The 19,063-nt window shown below is 40.5% G+C and overlaps 1 protein-coding gene across 3 annotated transcripts in view; it reads right to left on the reverse strand.

The window, feature by feature from the left end:
• The window catches only part of mlip (muscular LMNA-interacting protein), a 46,519-nt gene that overhangs the window by 12,000 nt on the left and 15,456 nt on the right, over window positions 1-19,063 (reverse strand). For all 3 annotated transcript variants that reach the window (XM_080287578.1, XM_080287577.1, XM_080287579.1), the window contains 8 exons: window positions 17,359-18,903; window positions 16,636-16,707; window positions 16,112-16,192; window positions 15,951-16,034; window positions 8,354-8,389; window positions 5,964-6,011; window positions 4,887-4,949; window positions 4,650-4,772 (listed from right to left, as the gene is read on the reverse strand). In XM_080287578.1, coding sequence (XP_080143704.1) covers window positions 4,650-4,772; window positions 4,887-4,949; window positions 5,964-6,011; window positions 8,354-8,389; window positions 15,951-16,034; window positions 16,112-16,192; window positions 16,636-16,707; window positions 17,359-18,903 — 2,052 coding nt within the window. The remainder of the gene's footprint in view (window positions 1-4,649; window positions 4,773-4,886; window positions 4,950-5,963; window positions 6,012-8,353; window positions 8,390-15,950; window positions 16,035-16,111; window positions 16,193-16,635; window positions 16,708-17,358; window positions 18,904-19,063) is intronic.

A 19,063-nucleotide genomic window follows, 5' to 3' on the forward strand; every position in this document is an offset into this window, starting at 1 on the left:
GAGGACAATAAACTAACATTGTTTGCTGCTCAGTCAAGTAAGAGTGATGTCTGCTGTTTTCCACACTACACCTCTCTGCGTGACTATAAGAAAGCATCTTTATTCTCTTTATGAATACAATAAATCTGGTCTGTGAGTAGCATTTTCAAATGTCAAATGTTTCATTTTTCACAATTTGCTGATATAATAATTTGTTCAACTGCACACTTCTGATCATAAATGCTAGCCAGACCTCAAAACTCCAAACTGCTGTCAAAAGTCACAGCTGGGGGCATCCTTTCTCTGCGACAGAGCCAAAGATACACCCTGAAAATAGTCACAGAAATTGCCTCTGTTATGTGGCAATAAATACAGACTGACGCAACTGCTTGTTGTTGCCACAAGTCTTCAAAAATGACAGCTGAAATTGACCAAAAAGGCACCCTGTCGAAAGTATTGTGGCAGACAGCAACATCCTATTTTTGTACCAACACAGTACACCATTAGAATAACTGGATGAATGTGACACGCTGGACCGCCTGTAGCCTTCTAGACAATGCTTCAACGGAAGTACTAATTAAACAAAAAAGTTGTTTTTTTTTTGTTTTTTTTTCTTCAAATGTGCTAATGGCTGAGTTTTATATACAGTGATCTTTTTCTTGTTTGCTTGTTTTACTGGTGGCTGGAGCCTTCTGACTGCAGCTGCAGTGACATAATTGTAGGAACAATCAAAATGTGAAACACTTCCTTCCAGGTCCCACACCTAAACGTAAGAAGAAATTAATATTTTATTACATATATTTGACCTTTTTTGACCTCGCCTCTGTCAGTGCGCCCCAGGGTGGCTGTGGCTATGACGTAGCTTGCCATCACCAGTGTGTGAATGTGTGTGTGAATGGGTGGATGACTGGTTGTGTAAAGTGCTTTGGGGTCCTTAGGGACTAGTAAAGCGCTATACAAATACAGGCCATTTACCTTTTTTTTCTTCACAATCTGCTGCAGCATGTGGGTGTTTGTATGGGTAAACAACACCAGCATGTTAAATGGCAGCAGTCGTATAAACAGCATACAGCCGGATGGTGAATATGACTCTTTCTGCAAATGTAACAAACCAATTGGGAAGCCGTCTAAATCTGCATATTTTAACAGCTGTTACTGCAGCCCTTAGAGGCCATGGGTCATAAGCCATTTGTGCAGGCAGAAATTATGACCCATCGTTATGTTTTAAAGTTAACCGACCATTAAAGGAATAATTGCACAGAAAATACAGTGTGGAATCATCAACTTTTAGGTGGAGATTAGGTTAAAGTCGCCACCCTGGAAAGCTTACAGAATGAAGCTTCCTAATGTGTGACAATATAAAGGGGTATATTTTAAAACAAAAAAGCCCTCATTAAAATGTTTTTTGTGCCAAAATGTTGCGCTCTAAAAGTAGTTATAAAACGTACATTTTTCTGAATCGTTGGGAAAATCTTTAAAGACTATTCTTATTTAATTGTGTTTTGTTTTTGGACACATTTCTAGTTAATTTTTGTAGTTTACTAGCTCCAGGAGGTCAGAGTTCAGACGTGTGATGTCATCAGTAAGCGCAGAAAAACAAACAGTGGCTGTATCCCAATTCAGGGTCTGCAGCCTTAAAATACGCAGCCTCAACGATCCTCAAGGGCCGCGTACTCAAAGACCGCTAAGGCCGGAAGTGCGAGGCTTGTGAAATGGGACGGTCTAGCCTCCGTTGCGCTGCCCAGGTTGCCTAGCAACCATGATACTAACAGCTGGAAACGTGTCATACAGCTTTGTTTGACAGAAATGAAGGAGAAAATCTTTTGTTCATTTGTTTGTTTCTTTCTACATGAGCTCTGATCATTCTCTGTAAGATTAAGCTCAGCTATTGAACGGCGTATATTTTAAATATTTAATTTTCTCAATTTGTTTTCGCTAAAAAAACAGGGTTTATTTTTTGTAAAGAAGGTCTGGTGGCCCTAAAATGTAAAATGTTGAGTAAATTTTGTTTTAATGTGTTGGTCTTAAGTAAAACTAAGGTGTAACACTGAATTGATTGACAATTTATACTTTATACTTTAAAAAACAGTCAAATGAAGTGGGGACACTTTTGACCCCTGATGGCTCACATTGTATGCAAATCGGGAGGACATCACAAGGGTTAAAGTAAAGGCTTTAAAACCAAGTTAGTACAAACGTCACTAATGTCACATAACTTTGCCGACATGTGGTCAACAGTAATGTTTTAATGTTCTTCGTTATTAAACATTTGCACATAAATAAGTGACATAATATTCAGTACTTACTTAAAATTTACTCTTCGGCTGCCCCTCATCCGCCGTTTTTTTTCGGCAAAATTATCCACACCCACCGCCGCGCTATGCATTCTGGGATATGTTGGACCACGAAGTCTACACTGCCACAGCCTTAAGATTCAGGGAAATGAAGGACGCATTTCAGGGCCGCATTTCGAGCAGCCTTTGAATTGGGACAGCCTTCGGCGCGCCGCTGTGACGTAATCGGCCTTGAAATGCGTACTTTAAGGCTGCAGACCCTGAATTGGGATACAGCCAGTGTCTGAGATGTGGGAGCAATGTTTTGCTGATGATACGCTATGCTGCCTGTAAACTCCAAAACTGAACTGAGGAGAATAAAGTTGCAAAAAGGAGAATGGAGTCATGTCTCTCTGAGGATGCAACAAAAACCCAATCACACTATTAAGAGAAAATGTTAACAGTGATTGAAATGAAAGCCATTACCAGGTTGACTCCATTTCCAGTTAGCAGGACAGTTTATTAGTTGTTACAGAGAATGATTATGAGTTTGGACTGATCAGGTGTCATTTATCCATGCTCCAGTAATATCTAAACGTGTTCCCCCACAGTCTTTCCTGTTAGATACATTCAAGCTAATTGTGTTTTCTGCTTTAATGTTTTTTCCACAATACTTTTTAAACAAAAAAGTGAATTTCTTTTGAAAAATCACTTCACTAAAAAGATGGCTTTTTGGGCGTCCAGCATGATGCTGAGTGAAGCAGTTACCGCTTTCTGCATCACTTCACTTTTCTTTAATGTGAGAAAGAGACAGTTTGGAAACAAGCCAGACGCTCAGTGGCTCGTGAAGGAAAGGGACTCCTAAGATAATCTGACAAGACCGGGTGATGACAGAGTGATGAGGGGAAACATTACAAATATCTTTGTATGTATGAAAAAAACAAACAACAAAGGAAGACAAGAACCGGTATCTACACTGATAATAGAGGCAAAGGTGTTCAAGTTTGTTATCTTTTTCTCAGCATAAGGAAAATTGGTAAGAGCTTTTAGACAAATTACCTTGTGTCTTCAGGGAAACGAAGGGCGAGAGATAGGATACGGTCAAGTTCAGAAGTTTTACCAGAATTTGTCTTTTTTCTAAAACTTTTTGTCTTCTTGTGTTTGAAGTGATTTTATATTATGGTGAATCTAGAAATGTCCACCAGTCAGTCGTAGCATTGCGACCACCTGCCTAATATCATGTTGGTCCCTCATTTGCTGACTGGTCGAGGCATGGGCTCCGCTCAACCCCTGAAGGTGTGCTGTGGTACCAAGATGTTAGAAACAGATCCTTTAAGTCTCGTAAGAGAGGTGGCACTTCCATGGGTTGAACTTGTTTACCTAGCACATCCCGCAGAGGTAAACTTCCATGGGTTGAACTTGTTTACCTAGCACATCCCGCAGAGGTAAACACCTTAAACTCGTTGTTGTGCTCCTCAAACCATTTCTGAACCACTTTTGCTCTGTGGCAGGGAGCAATTCTGCTGAAAGAGGCCACAGCCATTCAGAATACACTGTTCGCTTGAAAGGGTGGTCTGCAACAATGCTTGGTGCTAAGCATCAAAGTAACATCCATATGGATGGCACGACCCAAGACTTCCTATTAGAGCTTGCCCAAAGCATCACATTGCCTCCACTGGTTTGCTTTTTTACCCAGATTTCATTGTGGTGCCAAACCCACTGGGCCATCCGCATGATGTTTGCAGCTATGCAGCCCCATACGCAATAAACTGCGATGCACTGTTTGTCCCGACACCTTTCTTTTAGAATCAGCATTACATTTTTTGACAGTTTGAGTTACAGTAGCTCTTCTGTTCCATATTTACTCCCCGCGTGCATCACTGAGCCTTGGCCACCCATGACCTTGTTGCTGGTTCACCACTGTTCCCTCCTTAGACCACCTTCAACAGATACAGTACTAACCACTGCAGACTGGGAAAACTCTGACCCAGTCATCTAGCATCACAGTTTGACCCTTTTCAAACTCGCTCAATCCTTATGCTTGCTCATTTTTCCTGCTTTAAGAACAAAATGTTCACTCCACGCTCCCTAATATATCCCAACCACTTCCCACGATAAAGAAATAATCACCTGTCAGTGGCTATAATGTTATGCCTGATGGATGTATATTCTGTACTGTAAATGTACAAAAAAAAAGTATCCATGCTATCCATGATATGGAGATTGGAATATAGTCTGAGTAGTTTCTGGAAGCTTATTTTTACTGTGAGTCTGACAGTTGCAGTTCAGTGCAACTGGCACCAACGAGACACATTTCAAGTCAATGTGGAGGATTGTGCAGACTGCGAAGTCTTGTTATCACTTAAATTAAAAACTGATTGAATGCCACAAGCTTACCCTTTTCTTGTCAGTTGAGGTCTGCTTGCTGGCAAACTGCCTGAAGGGCTTTGGATGAAATTCATCTTTATCCTCTATTGTCAGTCTTGGAATGGCCGTCATCGGGCGAATGACCGGTTTTGTCTGGATAGTACAATTCAGACATTTGACAGCACAAAGGAATTAATTCTGATAAGCAGCTCATAAATTCTCCTAATTCAGCAGATGAAGGAGCGTGATCAAATAAAGAATGTGTACCTGTTTGCGACCCAGCAGCTTTCTCTCCACGTCGGCGGATGGGTGCAAGCTGCATAAAGATGCCTGAATAAATAAGTTAGAGGAAAAAAAGAAATATTAACACAATTACTAATGCCTCTCACAAAAGTTAAACACTGATAACCGAAAGCACTCCCGCCTTCTTCTCTTTCAATTAATTATGATATTTGCCATCAGAGAGAAAACATACACAACTGGGAGAAGTAATTTATTTTTGAGTTTTTATGATAGCATAAATACATAAACATCTGGTTGCAAATCAGATTAATTATTCTTACTCAAAATAACGGAAAATTATTCTGTTCATGCAAGAAGATATACAATTTAGAGGAAAATTAAGTTTTAAATTGGAGTTTAATGAACCCAGGAATAAGGTTTTATTTGTGAGCTTGCTAATAAACTGTTGCTATGAGCTGAAGTAGCTTCAACACATGATAGCACGCTGTTTTGAACCTCTTATACGTGCATACTTATGCAGTAAGCTACTTTATAAATGACCCGTGTTCCTGGTGAACTGTGAAATCTGTCAGAAGCTCAGTACAAACACAGACCGAGAGGATGGAGTCTATCCCTGCTGTCCTAGTGCAAGAGCACACCTTACAGCCCATTTAGAATCAATAGTGAGCCCAACATGCATGTCTGTGGACTGTAGGAGGAAGCAGAGGGAACCCACGCACTGTAGGCACAGGGAAAACATGTAATCTCAGATTCAAATTCTGTGCTGTGAGGCGACATTAATCACTGCACCACTGTGCCACCAAGTTTTTTGAAGCTGGTTGAAATTTGGCAAGTTCTATTTTATAATATTCAAAGAGCAAATGTTTTGGAAAATCTTCGAGCCACCTTCAAGTTCCTGATGAAAAATATCTCACCTAACACCTCACAGTGAAAAAATGATTTGCTCGCCATGTCCTGTGAATTTTGGAATAAAAGCATCTGAACAACACTGAGAATAAGCACCGTCAGCAGCAGGTTGTTTATCCTGTGGGGTAAAAGCTGAGAAAAACAGAAAGCATTTGCCTTTAATTCAACGTGCAAAACTACCTGACCTCTACTCACATATTTGGTTTCACGTCCCAACGATTTTGAAAATGATGAGTTTTTTGGCTGGAAATGAAGAAGAATAACAGAAACTGAATGACACAAGCTGGATGTCAGGGAAAAAGAAAGAATCATCAAACGACTCATTCATTTGTAACTGTGATGGTCATTTTTTAGAAAAGAAATTAATGAAAAAATGATCTAAAGAAGTCCTTGGAGAACATGAATCATGGTCTCTCCAGAACGCGTCTCTTTATTTTCTCAGACTTGAATTTAACATGTTTTCTTGTTACACAACACAGTTTCTCTTGTTAGCGATTGAAAAATTGATGTTTTCATGAATACTTTCCCCCCTGCTGAGTTTACACAAGCATCTAGCTTAAGAGCACACATCCCATGGATGACATTTTCTCTCTCTCACACACTTGTTTTCTCTGCAAACTATAGGAAGCATTCTCCTTTGATAAATAATGGACAGATGTCCTTTCATTTCTTGTGCTCATATAGTTAAAATTCACTTTTATCCAACTTCCTGCTTGTGCTTCAGTAAAACAGTATACAGAGGACTCATTTCTTCAGTTCCAAAGCTACTACAGTTCTTTATTTATCTTTTCTATTTCGTTTTTACTTCAATGGTTCACACTTTTAGTTATATATAGACACACATATACATTTTCTTTCTCTCTTTTATTTGTTTTTGGGTGTGTTTTTGTGTGAAAGCTGCTTGCCTGCTCCTTTTAAAAATGATGAAACTGCAATTAGGATGCAAAATGATGACACTGATTCGCATTGTTATTCTGGGTGCAAAGAGCATGTGTTTACTCGTTTGCTTTTTATTGACCTAAACAAATTCTGCACTAAAGAACTGAGATGACAACGCTTTAGTCAGCTTTGCATCACTGTGTGTGCAAAATTTGCAGTGTGAACTTTTAACAGTTTTTACAAAAAGAAAGACAAAAAAAAGATAAAAAGAGGAAAAAATTAAGTTTTGTTAATCATCACAAACTGGACAAGATGATGTCGTTTCAGAGTGGTAGCTGACAAAGACACAGTCAGCTACCACTAGTCCCAGAGACCTAGAGAACAGCCAGTGACCTTCATGGAAACTACCAGTCGCTAGGGGAAACTGTCTATCTGGCTGTTGAGTGGGGAACTCATTCGCAGAGCAGGGGGGGGGCAAACCAAGAATCTGCTCATGATTGATTTGGTCACCAGCAGACAGTCATCTGTAGTTTGTATTCAAGATGCCATTTGTCTGTAAACACTCGCTAACTAACCACCAAGCAAAAGAATGTGAAACTACAGACGGAGGATGTTCACCTTCAAAGTAAAAGCTGTAACCCACGTGTTTCAAAAGGGGCAGCTTTTGTGATGATTGCAAATGGGTTCTGTTTCCAATTTGCTCAGTGAGCAGGTTGGTGAGTATTTGCAGACAAGTTGACATCTTCCATATAAACTGATTGCTGCAATCTTCCAGTGAAGAAAACAATCAGATCAGCCAGTGCAGGGTAAGCTAAGACTTTCCATAGACAGACAGTCACAAAGCAGTGAGCAACAGGAAAAGAGTCAAATAAATAAGAACATTTTAGCAGCCAATATAAAGACATAAAATGCAATCAATAGAATTCCCAACAGAAGGCGTGTTTAGTCTAAAATGTTTTTAACTGCTTCTTTTAAAAGATTCCACAGAGTCGATTTAGTGCAGTTGTAGTGACTGAAAGCTCTTTAGTTGTGTACGAGGAAAAACTAAGCGATTCTGAGCCTGTGAATGACGACTGCGAGCAGCAGTGTCCTTGGAGATAAATAAACTTCTTTGTGACTGATTTCACCTGGGACTGGGCCAAAGATTGATCTGACACCATTCTCAGATGTGTCCCAGTTGAATATGAAGCTGGAGTCAGCAGCCAGTCACCTTAGGTTAGTATAAAGACATGCTCCATCTAAGCATAAAGTGTGTATGGAAAAAAAAATGACATGGCCTCCGAGAGTGAAACATTTGAATTAAAGCTGCATTCTGTATAATAGGATCCGGGAGTGACTCATGTGGCAACAAACTCAAGTTCAATTTAATAGAAGTTTGTGGAAAAATGACCATACTTTTGGATTTACTGCCAGGTTAAGCTTTTTATGTCTTTGATACAGCACGATGCTAATCTCAGAAAAATACAGTTTTAATCATTTTGATAAGAAATCAGAAAATAAGACAGGTTATGATCATATACAGGTGCGTACTTCACTGTGGGCTCAGATCCCACGTTTCCTCCCTGTTTCACATTATTTGCAAATTAAAATACTTGTTAGCTAAGTAACGTGTTTAATCCTCCAACTTCTTAGTTTTAAAGTGATAATATCTTGGTGTAAAAATTTCAAAGGAAAATAGCTCACATGCTGTTAAAGAGATCTTTTACCTGCAGACCATTGTTGGTTGTTGATGACCTGGTGGATGTCGAGGAGGGAAATTATTTTACTGCTATTGTTAAATAATTGTTATTGCATTAATAATATAATTTGCAGCATGGATATTGCATTCCAAGGTTTAGACAGTGTCTCTTTCAGAAAGACTGAGTTGCAGGCTGACAGGAAGTTGTATGCAGAAAGAAGCAGGAAGTTATTTTGAGCCGCAGGCTAAGACGAGGCTTTAACAATGTAACAGATAGCTTTATCATTTTATATTAAGGTTTTAGTAGAGGTTCTTGATTAAAACATTTATTTAGTAGAAGACATACACATAGTCTCAGTGAGCTTCTGGTCTGGTAAAAGGTCAGAAGTGCAACAGGTGAATTGAGAAAGAGCATGTGAGGTCAACACACACACACACACACACTTTAAATTAGATTTATTTAGAGGAAGAGGTTAGTTATGTTTGGCTGTAACTACAAAATTGTCTCGGTAAAAGAGGAACCGTTTCTTGTTGTCTCGACAAGAAAGAGGAACAATTCATTTTAAGATAAGAACGGAAAGTACCAAGCCATGAAAATAGGAGATGATTTTCTGGGTGAAAAGTCATGATGATGTTGATCTGATCTATGTATAAAATGTGTCTGTGACGTATGAAGGGGCGTCAGTAAACAAACCCTGATGCTATAAAATATCTGTTCATGCTTTGATTAAGTTGAAGACTACTGGCTGTCTGCGTACAGAGTGTCTTCCCACGCGTGTATTCATTAAAATCATCGTTTGACTTCACCCGGCCGGATCGGTGTGGTTATTCTTCGATCACCTCTTGTACCCTTCCTCAATATTGAATCTTAACATTTGGGGGCTTCGTCCGGTTATTGGGGAAGGAGAGTTGGAGGTTTGGACGGAGAAATCCGGGGTCTTGGGTGGTCTGACGGGCAGACGTGAATTCCAGTGGTCTAAGTGAGTGGGCATAAGCCGGCTTATCCAAAAGGTAAGGCACTACCTGTTGAATTATTTCCAAAGTGTGCCAAATTGGACATGATAAAATTTAAGTCTACTCACTGAAGTTACTGGTGGATGTCTGTTTTGATTTTGATGAAAATCTCATGAGTTGAAGCAGTTAGAGTTCTGCTAAGAAGAAATGAAAGTAGTTAAGAGTCTGATAAGAAAAGTTTAAATAATGGGTTGAAGTCCCAAAGAAATTGAGTTAGAGTCTCAAGTAGTTGGTAGGGAATTGGTTATTGTGTTGGTTAGAGTCCAAATTTGGTCATAAGAGTGGACCTGAGCGGTCAAATTGGCCACTAGGTTGCACCTGCCTCAGTTATACACTTGTTTCGGGTGTTGATTGTTGTTTCAAAATATTCTAAATTATTCTAGAACGGCAGTTTGAGTCTGCTAGGAAGCGCAGAGCCCGGAGGTTACGCTCCCTCCTTGTCGTGGACGCGCGACATTGACCTCTCGGCGAAGAGGGTTAGTTCAGTGTGGTTTAGCTGTGGGGTACAGGGCATCCCGGAATTAAGCTAGGAGTTAGAGTCTCCTTACCGTTTGCAACGGTATCTGCGCTTTTTTGGACAGGAGAAGTTGGTCTTCGGGCGTGTAACTTTAACTTAACACTTCGAGGTAAGCCTTGGCTGTGAAATGCCAAAAATAGAGCTTCAGGCAAAGTTTGGGTTGGTTGACGCTTTTAAATTGAGTTAGGGATTTTAGAAATGAGGCCAGAAACAGTTAAAGTCTTGATACTGGTTAATTGGTGGGCGGTTATTTTAAATTTGTCTAAATTGGTTAGGCGCTAAAGCTGACAGATCTGACAGTAGTTGTAAATATAAGACGTCTTTGTAATAAGAGATCTCTGTGTGTCGAGTCAGTAATGCACTGACTGCCTGCTGCTATTTTTGGAGGTGTGTGTGTGAGTGAAAATGCAAATGAGTAAGCAGTGAACTGTTTAAGCCACAGTTGGTTTTACAAATACTGCTGCAAACATTGTAGAGTGTGTGTTTAAAATGCCATTTATGTTTAGCAAAGGACTATAAATAAAGTTTTGAGTTGCCGTAGTGGATGTATAGTAATTGATTGAGTTTGGATGTAGATATATAAATATATTGAGTGCACTGTATATACTTAAGACTAACACATGACTTTCAGTAGTAACTGTTCTCCAGCATTAGCTGCTGGTGGGTTTTATTTTTTCAATTTCTTGCGTGTGCGGTGAGAATTAATGGAGGTTTCAATTTTTTTGTTTGTTTGTTTTTTACTTGCTTTTTTGATTATGACAAGCATGTCTAAAATACTCTTAGGAAATTGTGTTTTGAGTTATATTCTTCAACTCTAGTCACAGTTTAAGTGTGAATGCGGTGACTAGAAGGTTTTGAATGATGAATGAAGGTGTGAGAGGTATTTCTTTGGTGATGTAAAGTAGGAGGTTTTAAAGTTTGAAAGTGTTTTTAATTTAAGAGATGCATGAGTGATGTTATGAGAGTTTTGAGTTTCTTTTTCTTTCAGTTTAAAACACATAAGTACATACACTTGGTACACCTGTTTACTCTTTGACTTTATTAAAACAGATGGTGTATTTGAGTTTGAATTTCAGTAATTGTATGTTGATATGGTAATTTAGTTTTATGTTAGGTGAAGGAGATGTCCATCTCTGCGTCTTGCAGGATCGAAAGTGAAAGTTGAAGGTTGTGATGTGAATGCTGTGAGTACTCGATTTGAATGATTCTGTGTGAGGTGTACAAAATACTAAATAATAATAACACTATGAAAGTTGATAGTAGAGTGAGTGCAAGGTGATGTGTGAACAGAGGAAGTCTGAGAGAGAAGTGTGTGCGTAGGCAAAATGCAGAGTGTGTGCGTGAAATAAGGGAGTATTGTTTTTTACATCAAGGTTTAGTAGAACTAAAGTAGAACGTTACAAACAAACAGATAAATAAAGTAAAATGAAGAGAGAAAATAACTGACAATTACATTAATGAATAGAAAACACACATACACAAAGTGCCATATGTGAAATTATTCTAGGAAGGAGTCAGAATTGAGATAGCTTATTATAGAGATAGTTTAACATAAGATGCAATGAAGGAAGCAGCTTACATTCCTTTAATTCCCAGAGCCAGTGTGTTCCCTCCCCTGCCCACTTGGGCCCCGTATCAGGCGAGTATGGAAGGCTGGATAGCCCATGACGGGTAAGATCCCACCTCGAAACCCTGGGACAACCTAAGGCAGGCACAGTCACGAATACTCTCGGACCTGACGGGTAAGACCGCTGGGCTAGGGTGGAGGTGGAAAGTGGCAAGTGGAGCCCTACCTTCTGGCTGAGGACAAGGAATGCTGCTATTTAAGGTAGGAAATCAGAATTTGGGTTAGTAAATTTGGGGAGGAGAAAATTGACTGTTTAAAGGCAAAATTATGAAGGAGTCTGACACACTGTAAAAGCACCATATGCAAATTCACACACACAAACAGAAAATGCATTAAACTTATAAAGACAAGACAAGACAAGCTCATGGAGTTTAATGCATAGACACTGATTAAACCTAGCTAAGAACACAAACATAGGCAATGAAGAACAGCTTGCTATTTTGTATGAATGATACAAGGGTGTGAATGTTTAATAAAATACATTTGAGTTTGTAATTGAGGAATAGAATAAGCCATATGACAAAGGGAGTTATGAAAACGAAAAAGGGATTAAAGTAGTTTTAAAAAAGAGTGACTTAGGAGTGCTCTCGTACTGAGTGATCAACACTAGTGATCACTGTTGGAAGAAATAAAATGATTTAATGAGTTGGGAATGTTTAAACATATGTTTCTGTTGTTACAGCTTCTTGAGAGATGACTCAGTATGCAAATTAGCTGGAGTGTGTGTGTGACTGTGACTTTCAGGAAGAGGAAGCATAGCAGAGACGAGAAGTGCAGATTGGGGTAGGAAATTTATAGTTTAGTGATTATATGATGTCGTAAGGGGGTTTTATGCTGAATTGAAGTATGTTATAGAGCATAAGGGGGTGATTTTTGTGTGCAAATTGAGTGGTTTTAATGAGACTTTTGGTGTATTGAGGAGGTGAAATTATGTGGTGGCAAGATTTGTGTGTTTAAGGTTGTTGTGGTGATGGGTTGATTCTGTCAGGTAGGTTGTTGTTGTTATTTTTGTTTTTAATAGAGGGAGTTTTAGGAAACATGGACATGTCTAAAATTGGGCCCATTATTTTGTAACAGTGCACTTAAAGAAAACCTGTCAGGTGATTTTGTTTTGTTTTTATGAGCTAACAATCAGCTCTATTTTTTTTTTCATTTCTGTTTTAAGCAGGCCTGCAACAGTGAATAACGGCGCTGAAAGTTCTCGGGAGGAGCAAATATAAGGGGGCTTTCCAGATTACAATTGGCTGAGGAGAGCTACCTGTGGGGACTGATCAAGGTCGTAAGTCCCTGTAAAAAGGATTTTATGCGAGTCAATCCAGTCCAAAAGCATAAAGAAATATTTCCCTATGGAAAATAAAAATGACTGAGCTCATTTTGCTGAGGGTGGAGTATCTGATCGTGCGGGAAGCTCCACTATCAGCAAATATATGGTGTGACTGCATGTGAGTGAATGTGAGGGTGAATAAATGTGGACAAACAATTTGTTTTTACCAGAGAAAATTTCTGTTTTGTTTTATTAGGTGGGGTTAGATTATGAGATTATAGTATATTGTTGGGAGAATGCCAAATGCTAAAGGGGAAATATTTTTTGATGTAACTCAGTTACCATTAATTGTAGAAACACATGACTGATAACTGTTCTGTTTTAAGTTTATTTTTATGACATAGATTGGATCATGAGTGGGGAAAACTGAGCAGTTTTAAGTTTTGTATAGTATCTTGACACATGAAATGTATCAAGATAAAGGGGGGTTTAGGGTTTAATAATTTAATTGTTTAATAATTTAGGATCATTTTAGGACCTTTTGGGTTTTTGATCATTTGGATATGGTAAAACTGAAACTGTTATTTTTAAGTTAAGGTTAAAGGATTAAAAGTGAACTTGTCACGGTTTGCGAGGCAAGCCGTGTGGAGTTGTAGAAAAGGACCCAAAAGGCGGCAGCTCTGGTGCAGGTGAATATTTATTTACAACGGTGGGCACAAAACAGCACTGGTGGAAAAACAAGAAACCGGAAAACTGGGTAAGCTAATAACACAAACCAGAAACGAGGATGCAGGGAGGTCCGGGGAAATACACACAGAGAACACAGGGAGATTACACACAGGTGGGGAACACAGGTGACACTGATAAACATAACGAGACAGGGCAGGAGTGAACACAACATTACGCATACTGACGAGAGACTGTCAAAGTAAAACAGGAAGTACACAGAGGTTCAGACAGGAGGAGAAAAAGTACGGGGAGAACACAGACATAACAGGCTGGGGGAAACATGGAATAAACACAAAGAGAGACGAGAGCTCATAAATAGACAGAGGGGCACAAGGGGGTAAGAGTCACAAAGGGAAAAAACACTTAGGGAACACCACAACAGGACACCTCAGAAAACCTGGCCTAAATAAGGAGCGAAAATACAAGGAACCAAGAATGCTGGGCCAACATGGCCCAGGACCATGAATCCTGTTTAGAAGATACAATGCCAGTTTTTCAAAGCTGTGAATAAATCTTAGAGGGAAAATTAGTGAGGGTTGAAGGGGTAGAACAGGTTTGATTTTTTGATCTTTAGAAGAAGTGGTTATAATGTAGGCTTACACATACAGATATTACATAGGAGGTATTTTTAGGATAAAAGGGGGAGCTTATAAATAGAAATGATTTTTATACATATTGCATTTTGTGCTTTTAAAGGAGTTGTGGCTCAAATTTGTCTCTGGAGGGTCACGAGCCTTTGGCTAGCGCTATGATTAGCCAATCTACTGTGAGGATAATATGAGTTCATGAAGGATTGCACACGCTTACAGACACAGAGTTAAGAAACACACATGACAGTATTGATTCCAGGCAAAAGGCCTTAAATTCATTTAGCTTTTAACTGAACTTAAAGAAGGACCAAAGAGGAAGGAAAGCATATATTTTGGTTAAGTCTGATAAACTAGAATTAGGAGGTATTGTTACATTAAAGGGAGCAAAATGAAATAAAAAGGCTATACCAAAAACAGGTGATAACATAGGAAATGTGAGGTTTTAAAATGAAGTTAGTGTTAACACATAGGAGTTGTTTCAAGGCAGCATTTAGCTATGATGAAATGTATACAGGAGTAATTGCTTATATGCTTGAACTTAATTGATTAAAGTGGTTGTTTTCTTTTGGAGTAGATTAACTTGCAGCAGCGACAATTTGTGCACAGGATGTTGATGATCAGATAAGGGAAAATAGAGCGAGCAACTGGACGTGAAAGCAGGGCTCAAAGAGTTTAAAGTGATGAGTAACGTTGAAGAGTATACATAAATACAAGTCAATAAGTTAAGAGCATAATTAGGATCATGCTTTTAATTAAAGAGTCCCAGATAGGATAAGTTAGGGAGATGCAAGAAAAGGTGTTTTGTTTCCTTTGCAGAAGACTGATCTCGGCGACCACAGGAGGGGCGAGGATCCTGGAGATCTCGAGGTTCGAGACCACCAGAGAAGGGTCTGCGTGAGGACACAATGTATTGTGACCTCTGGTTTTCAGAGGTCAAAAGGGGGAGTGTCGAGGAGGGAAATTATTTTACTGCTATTGTTAAATAATTGTTATTGCATTAATAATATAATTTGCAGCATGGATATTGCATTCCAAGGTTTAGACAGTGTCTCTTTCAGAAAGACTGAGTTGCAGGCTGACAGGAAGTTGTATGCAGAAAGAAGCAGGAAGTTATTTTGAGCCGCAGGCTAAGACGAGGCTTTAACAATGTAACAGATAGCTTTATCATTTTATATTAAGGTTTTAGTAGAGGTTCTTGATTAAAACATTTATTTAGTAGAAGACATACACATAGTCTCAGTGAGCTTCTGGTCTGGTAAAAGGTCAGAAGTGCAACAGGTGAATTGAGAAAGAGCATGTGAGGTCAACACACACACACACACACACTTTAAATTAGATTTATTTAGAGGAAGAGGTTAGTTATGTTTGGCTGTAACTACAAAATTGTCTCGGTAAAAGAGGAACCGTTTCTTGTTGTCTCGACAAGAAAGAGGAACAATTCATTTTAAGATAAGAACGGAAAGTACCAAGCCATGAAAATAGGAGATGATTTTCTGGGTGAAAAGTCATGATGATGTTGATCTGATCTATGTATAAAATGTGTCTGTGACGTATGAAGGGGCGTCAGTAAACAAACCCTGATGCTATAAAATATCTGTTCATGCTTTGATTAAGTTGAAGACTACTGGCTGTCTGCGTACAGAGTGTCTTCCCACGCGTGTATTCATTAAAATCATCGTTTGACTTCACCCGGCCGGATCGGTGTGGTTATTCTTCGATCACCTCTTGTACCCTTCCTCAATATTGAATCTTAACATGGACTACAGTGGCAGGGTTGTGTTGGAGTTAAAGGATTAAAAAAAAGAAACCTGTTAAGTGACTTTCAGCACCACATTTATACTTGTTTAATTTCATATTAATAGTGAAATAAAACACCAAACTCACTGCAGCAATGGAATTTGCCAATATCTCATCAATGACGGCATAAAGTTCCTCAGACTGCTGCCGGAGCTGAGCAGGCGAGCACATCTGTGGAGAGCACAGACTTATTGATGCCGTTTCGCAACGTGTGCGGTAAATAACGGCGGCGATGTGTGCTGTGGTACCTCAGTGTGGGTGTCTGATGCGATGCCTGTGTTCAGCGTGTCACAGGAACTCATTTCTCTCTCGACCTGCTCATCTATGGCCTGTGAATGCAAAGAGAGAGAAGAAATTGAGCTCCCCTCCACCACTAATGGTTTCACTGGAGCAATAGCACGCAATTCATTACATCTCCTCCAGACAATTCCTGTTGATCCACTCTATATTCTTCACAGGCATAACTCCTTCGTCTACATGTATCATACAGAGGTGTGAATGTGTTTTCATGTCTCCCTGAGCTTGATATGACTTTTAATAAAGCTTTAAGAAGTACTGTCCTTGCAGCTGCTGTTAAGTCCTTCTGAAATGAAGGAACAAAATGTCTTTTTTTTGCAGTTTCAAAATCTGATTAGTGCATCTCAAGATTTATCTTAAATTACTCACATCATGCTCACCATAGCAACACTGGCTGCATCATTAGCGCTTCGTACTGTATGGCTTGCCATTTAACAAGGCAAATTAATGGGATTAGAGCCAGAAATGAACTCACTTGCTGATCCAGTAGCAGGGTGTTTGTGGGAATAGCGGCGAGGGATTTGTAGCTTAGCGTAATTTTGTGTGTCTGGAGACAGAAGAGCAAACAATATGAATATAAATGTAATTACAATTTAAATTTTATTGAAGATAAACTTTGTAGACAGTCTGGTGGAAATTGTTTTATAGGCATGCTCTGTCTCCTGTTAGTGCTGGCTGCTTATCATGCAAAACAGTCAAACTCAGAGTTGTCCAGCAGTGTGAGCCGAAGTGTGTTAGCCTGTGGAAACTACATCACTTTGCTGCAGAGGAGGCCTGTTTGATGGATTACATTATGAACAAACTTAGTTTTCCTTCACCGACGGGCAAGAAAACTGGATGAGTGTGTTATCAACTTCTTTTGCCCCTGCTGGCTCGAAATAAATTGAATTCCTGGTGGTTAATACTCTGAATTTTGCACCCATTCGGTTAATGTCGGCTTTAAAAAAAACCTTTTTAGACATTGGAAAAGTGCACTTGAAACTGTTGCAAAGGAACAAATGAGCACTGACAAAGACAAATGGATAAAAGACACATCTAAAATCAGCTCCACATAGACGATGCCGCTTGATATCCACATGTCAAGTGCGAGAAGTCTGTTTTTAGCCACGCAGCATGTGAGAACAGTATGTCAGAGGGAACACAGTAAAAAATATCCTCACTTTAAACGAGTCATGCACACGGCACAGATAGAGGCTACCTTTCTTTTTTTACCCTCCCTGTCACTGTAGTCTGATATTCCACTCCCCAGCCTTGGTGAGGGTGTGGAGCGCAGGGAGAAAGGGGAAGGGGTGAGATCTCTGATTGGTGGAGCAGGAGAGGGCGTTGGCGTGGGAGAGCTGGTGGGTGAAGGCCATCCAGAAAAAACAATGGGCGTGTAGCAGGAAGGCGACAGACAGGGAGCTTTGCGAATGCCCTGCGAATGTGTGGCACCTGTGGGGTCGAAGTGGCTCCTCTCTAATTCGTACCTTCCTGTGGGATTTCGTGGAGGAGGGAGAGGTGATGCTGTGTCAGCACGAGCGGGGAAAATCGTTGCACATGAGTGAGAAGGCTCAGGATGAGGGGGGAAGACAGGCGAAGATCTCAGTTGCTGAGAAAGCCAACGAAGCTTTGAGAGAGATGAATTTGGCTTGCGACTCCATTTCTGGGGCGTGGAAGTCTGTGGCTCGTTAATGAGTTTGGGGGACGGGGAGATGAGTTTTTTAAGGTTATTATCCGCACTGCCCTTGAGGAACGTGTGATTACTGCCGGGCTTCAGCTCAGGGAGTTTGGATATGGAGATGTGTGTGAGGGGCAAGGTTTTGGAAGTTGTACAGACTGTTTCTTCATGCTTTGGTGGAGAAGCAGAGAGGAAGTTTGAGCAAAATACAGGAGCTCGGGGTAGCGTGAAATTCACTGGCTCTGAGCGTCTTTGCACTTGAGATGGCGTGCACGTTCTGTTGAGCTCATTTGACTGACATGTTGGTTCCCTGCAATGGTGGTTCTGAACGTCTATAGATGCCAGTGAGGAGAACCGAGACGAAAACTCGAGGGGAATGGAGGCCACGCTGGAGGCTGCTGAGCACGCGTTACAGAAGGACAGTGTTACGGGGTTAACAGGCCAGCAGGGGGTGTAAGGTCTTTGCAGCGCTGAGGACAGAACAGGAAGACGACCTTTTCTCAGGATGGCAGTGAGGAGAGAGAGTCGAGTGAGAGGAGGCCGATGCCGGGGAGGAGGGTTCTGGGAGAAGACAGAGGAGGAGAGGCTCTCACAGGATGAGAAGCAGGTCTGAGGGATGTGGATCAGACTAGAGCCTGGAGCAAGAAAGTGCCTCTTGACCTGGATCACAGAAGGGGTGAAGACACCAGAGGGGACGGATGAGCAGGGAGAAATGGTACGGCTTAACGAGGCAGGAGAAGTGACCGAGGAAAGCTGCACGGCGGACCAGCTCTTCTCTCTGTCCGAGGCATCTGAGAGGATGGACTCCCTGGAAGAAGCCAGTGTGGGAAGCAGGTCTCCAGAGTCTGCGGGGCTTAATATGTCCTCTGACCCTGGCGTTCTATTTGCACAGCAACCCAAGCTAACCTCAACATGTCTGGAGGTGTGGTGACACTGCTGCTGGGAAATGTCCCTGTGTTTATCAGCGCCTGTTTCCATGGAGGCCGTCTCTGCGGCTGCGTGGTTGGGTGTATTTTGAGACTGGGCACTGATTGAAAGAGAGGATTTGGTTTGAGAGAGGCTGGCACGAGCTGGAGAAGTCTTCAACTGAAAAACAAAAAGAAAGAAAAAAGATAGTTTGGGGTTTGGTTTTATTTTCGTTTTCTTTCCTGCGTCTTATGTGAAAATTCACACCTCAGGAAGCAATTACTGAAAATGGACTTTTCCTCCACTTTCTTAAAAGCCCAGATATACCAAAAATGCTACC

Source organism: Astatotilapia calliptera, chromosome 13, assembly GCF_964374335.1.
Source record: "Astatotilapia calliptera chromosome 13, fAstCal68.1, whole genome shotgun sequence".
NCBI lineage: Eukaryota > Metazoa > Chordata > Actinopteri > Cichliformes > Cichlidae > Astatotilapia > Astatotilapia calliptera.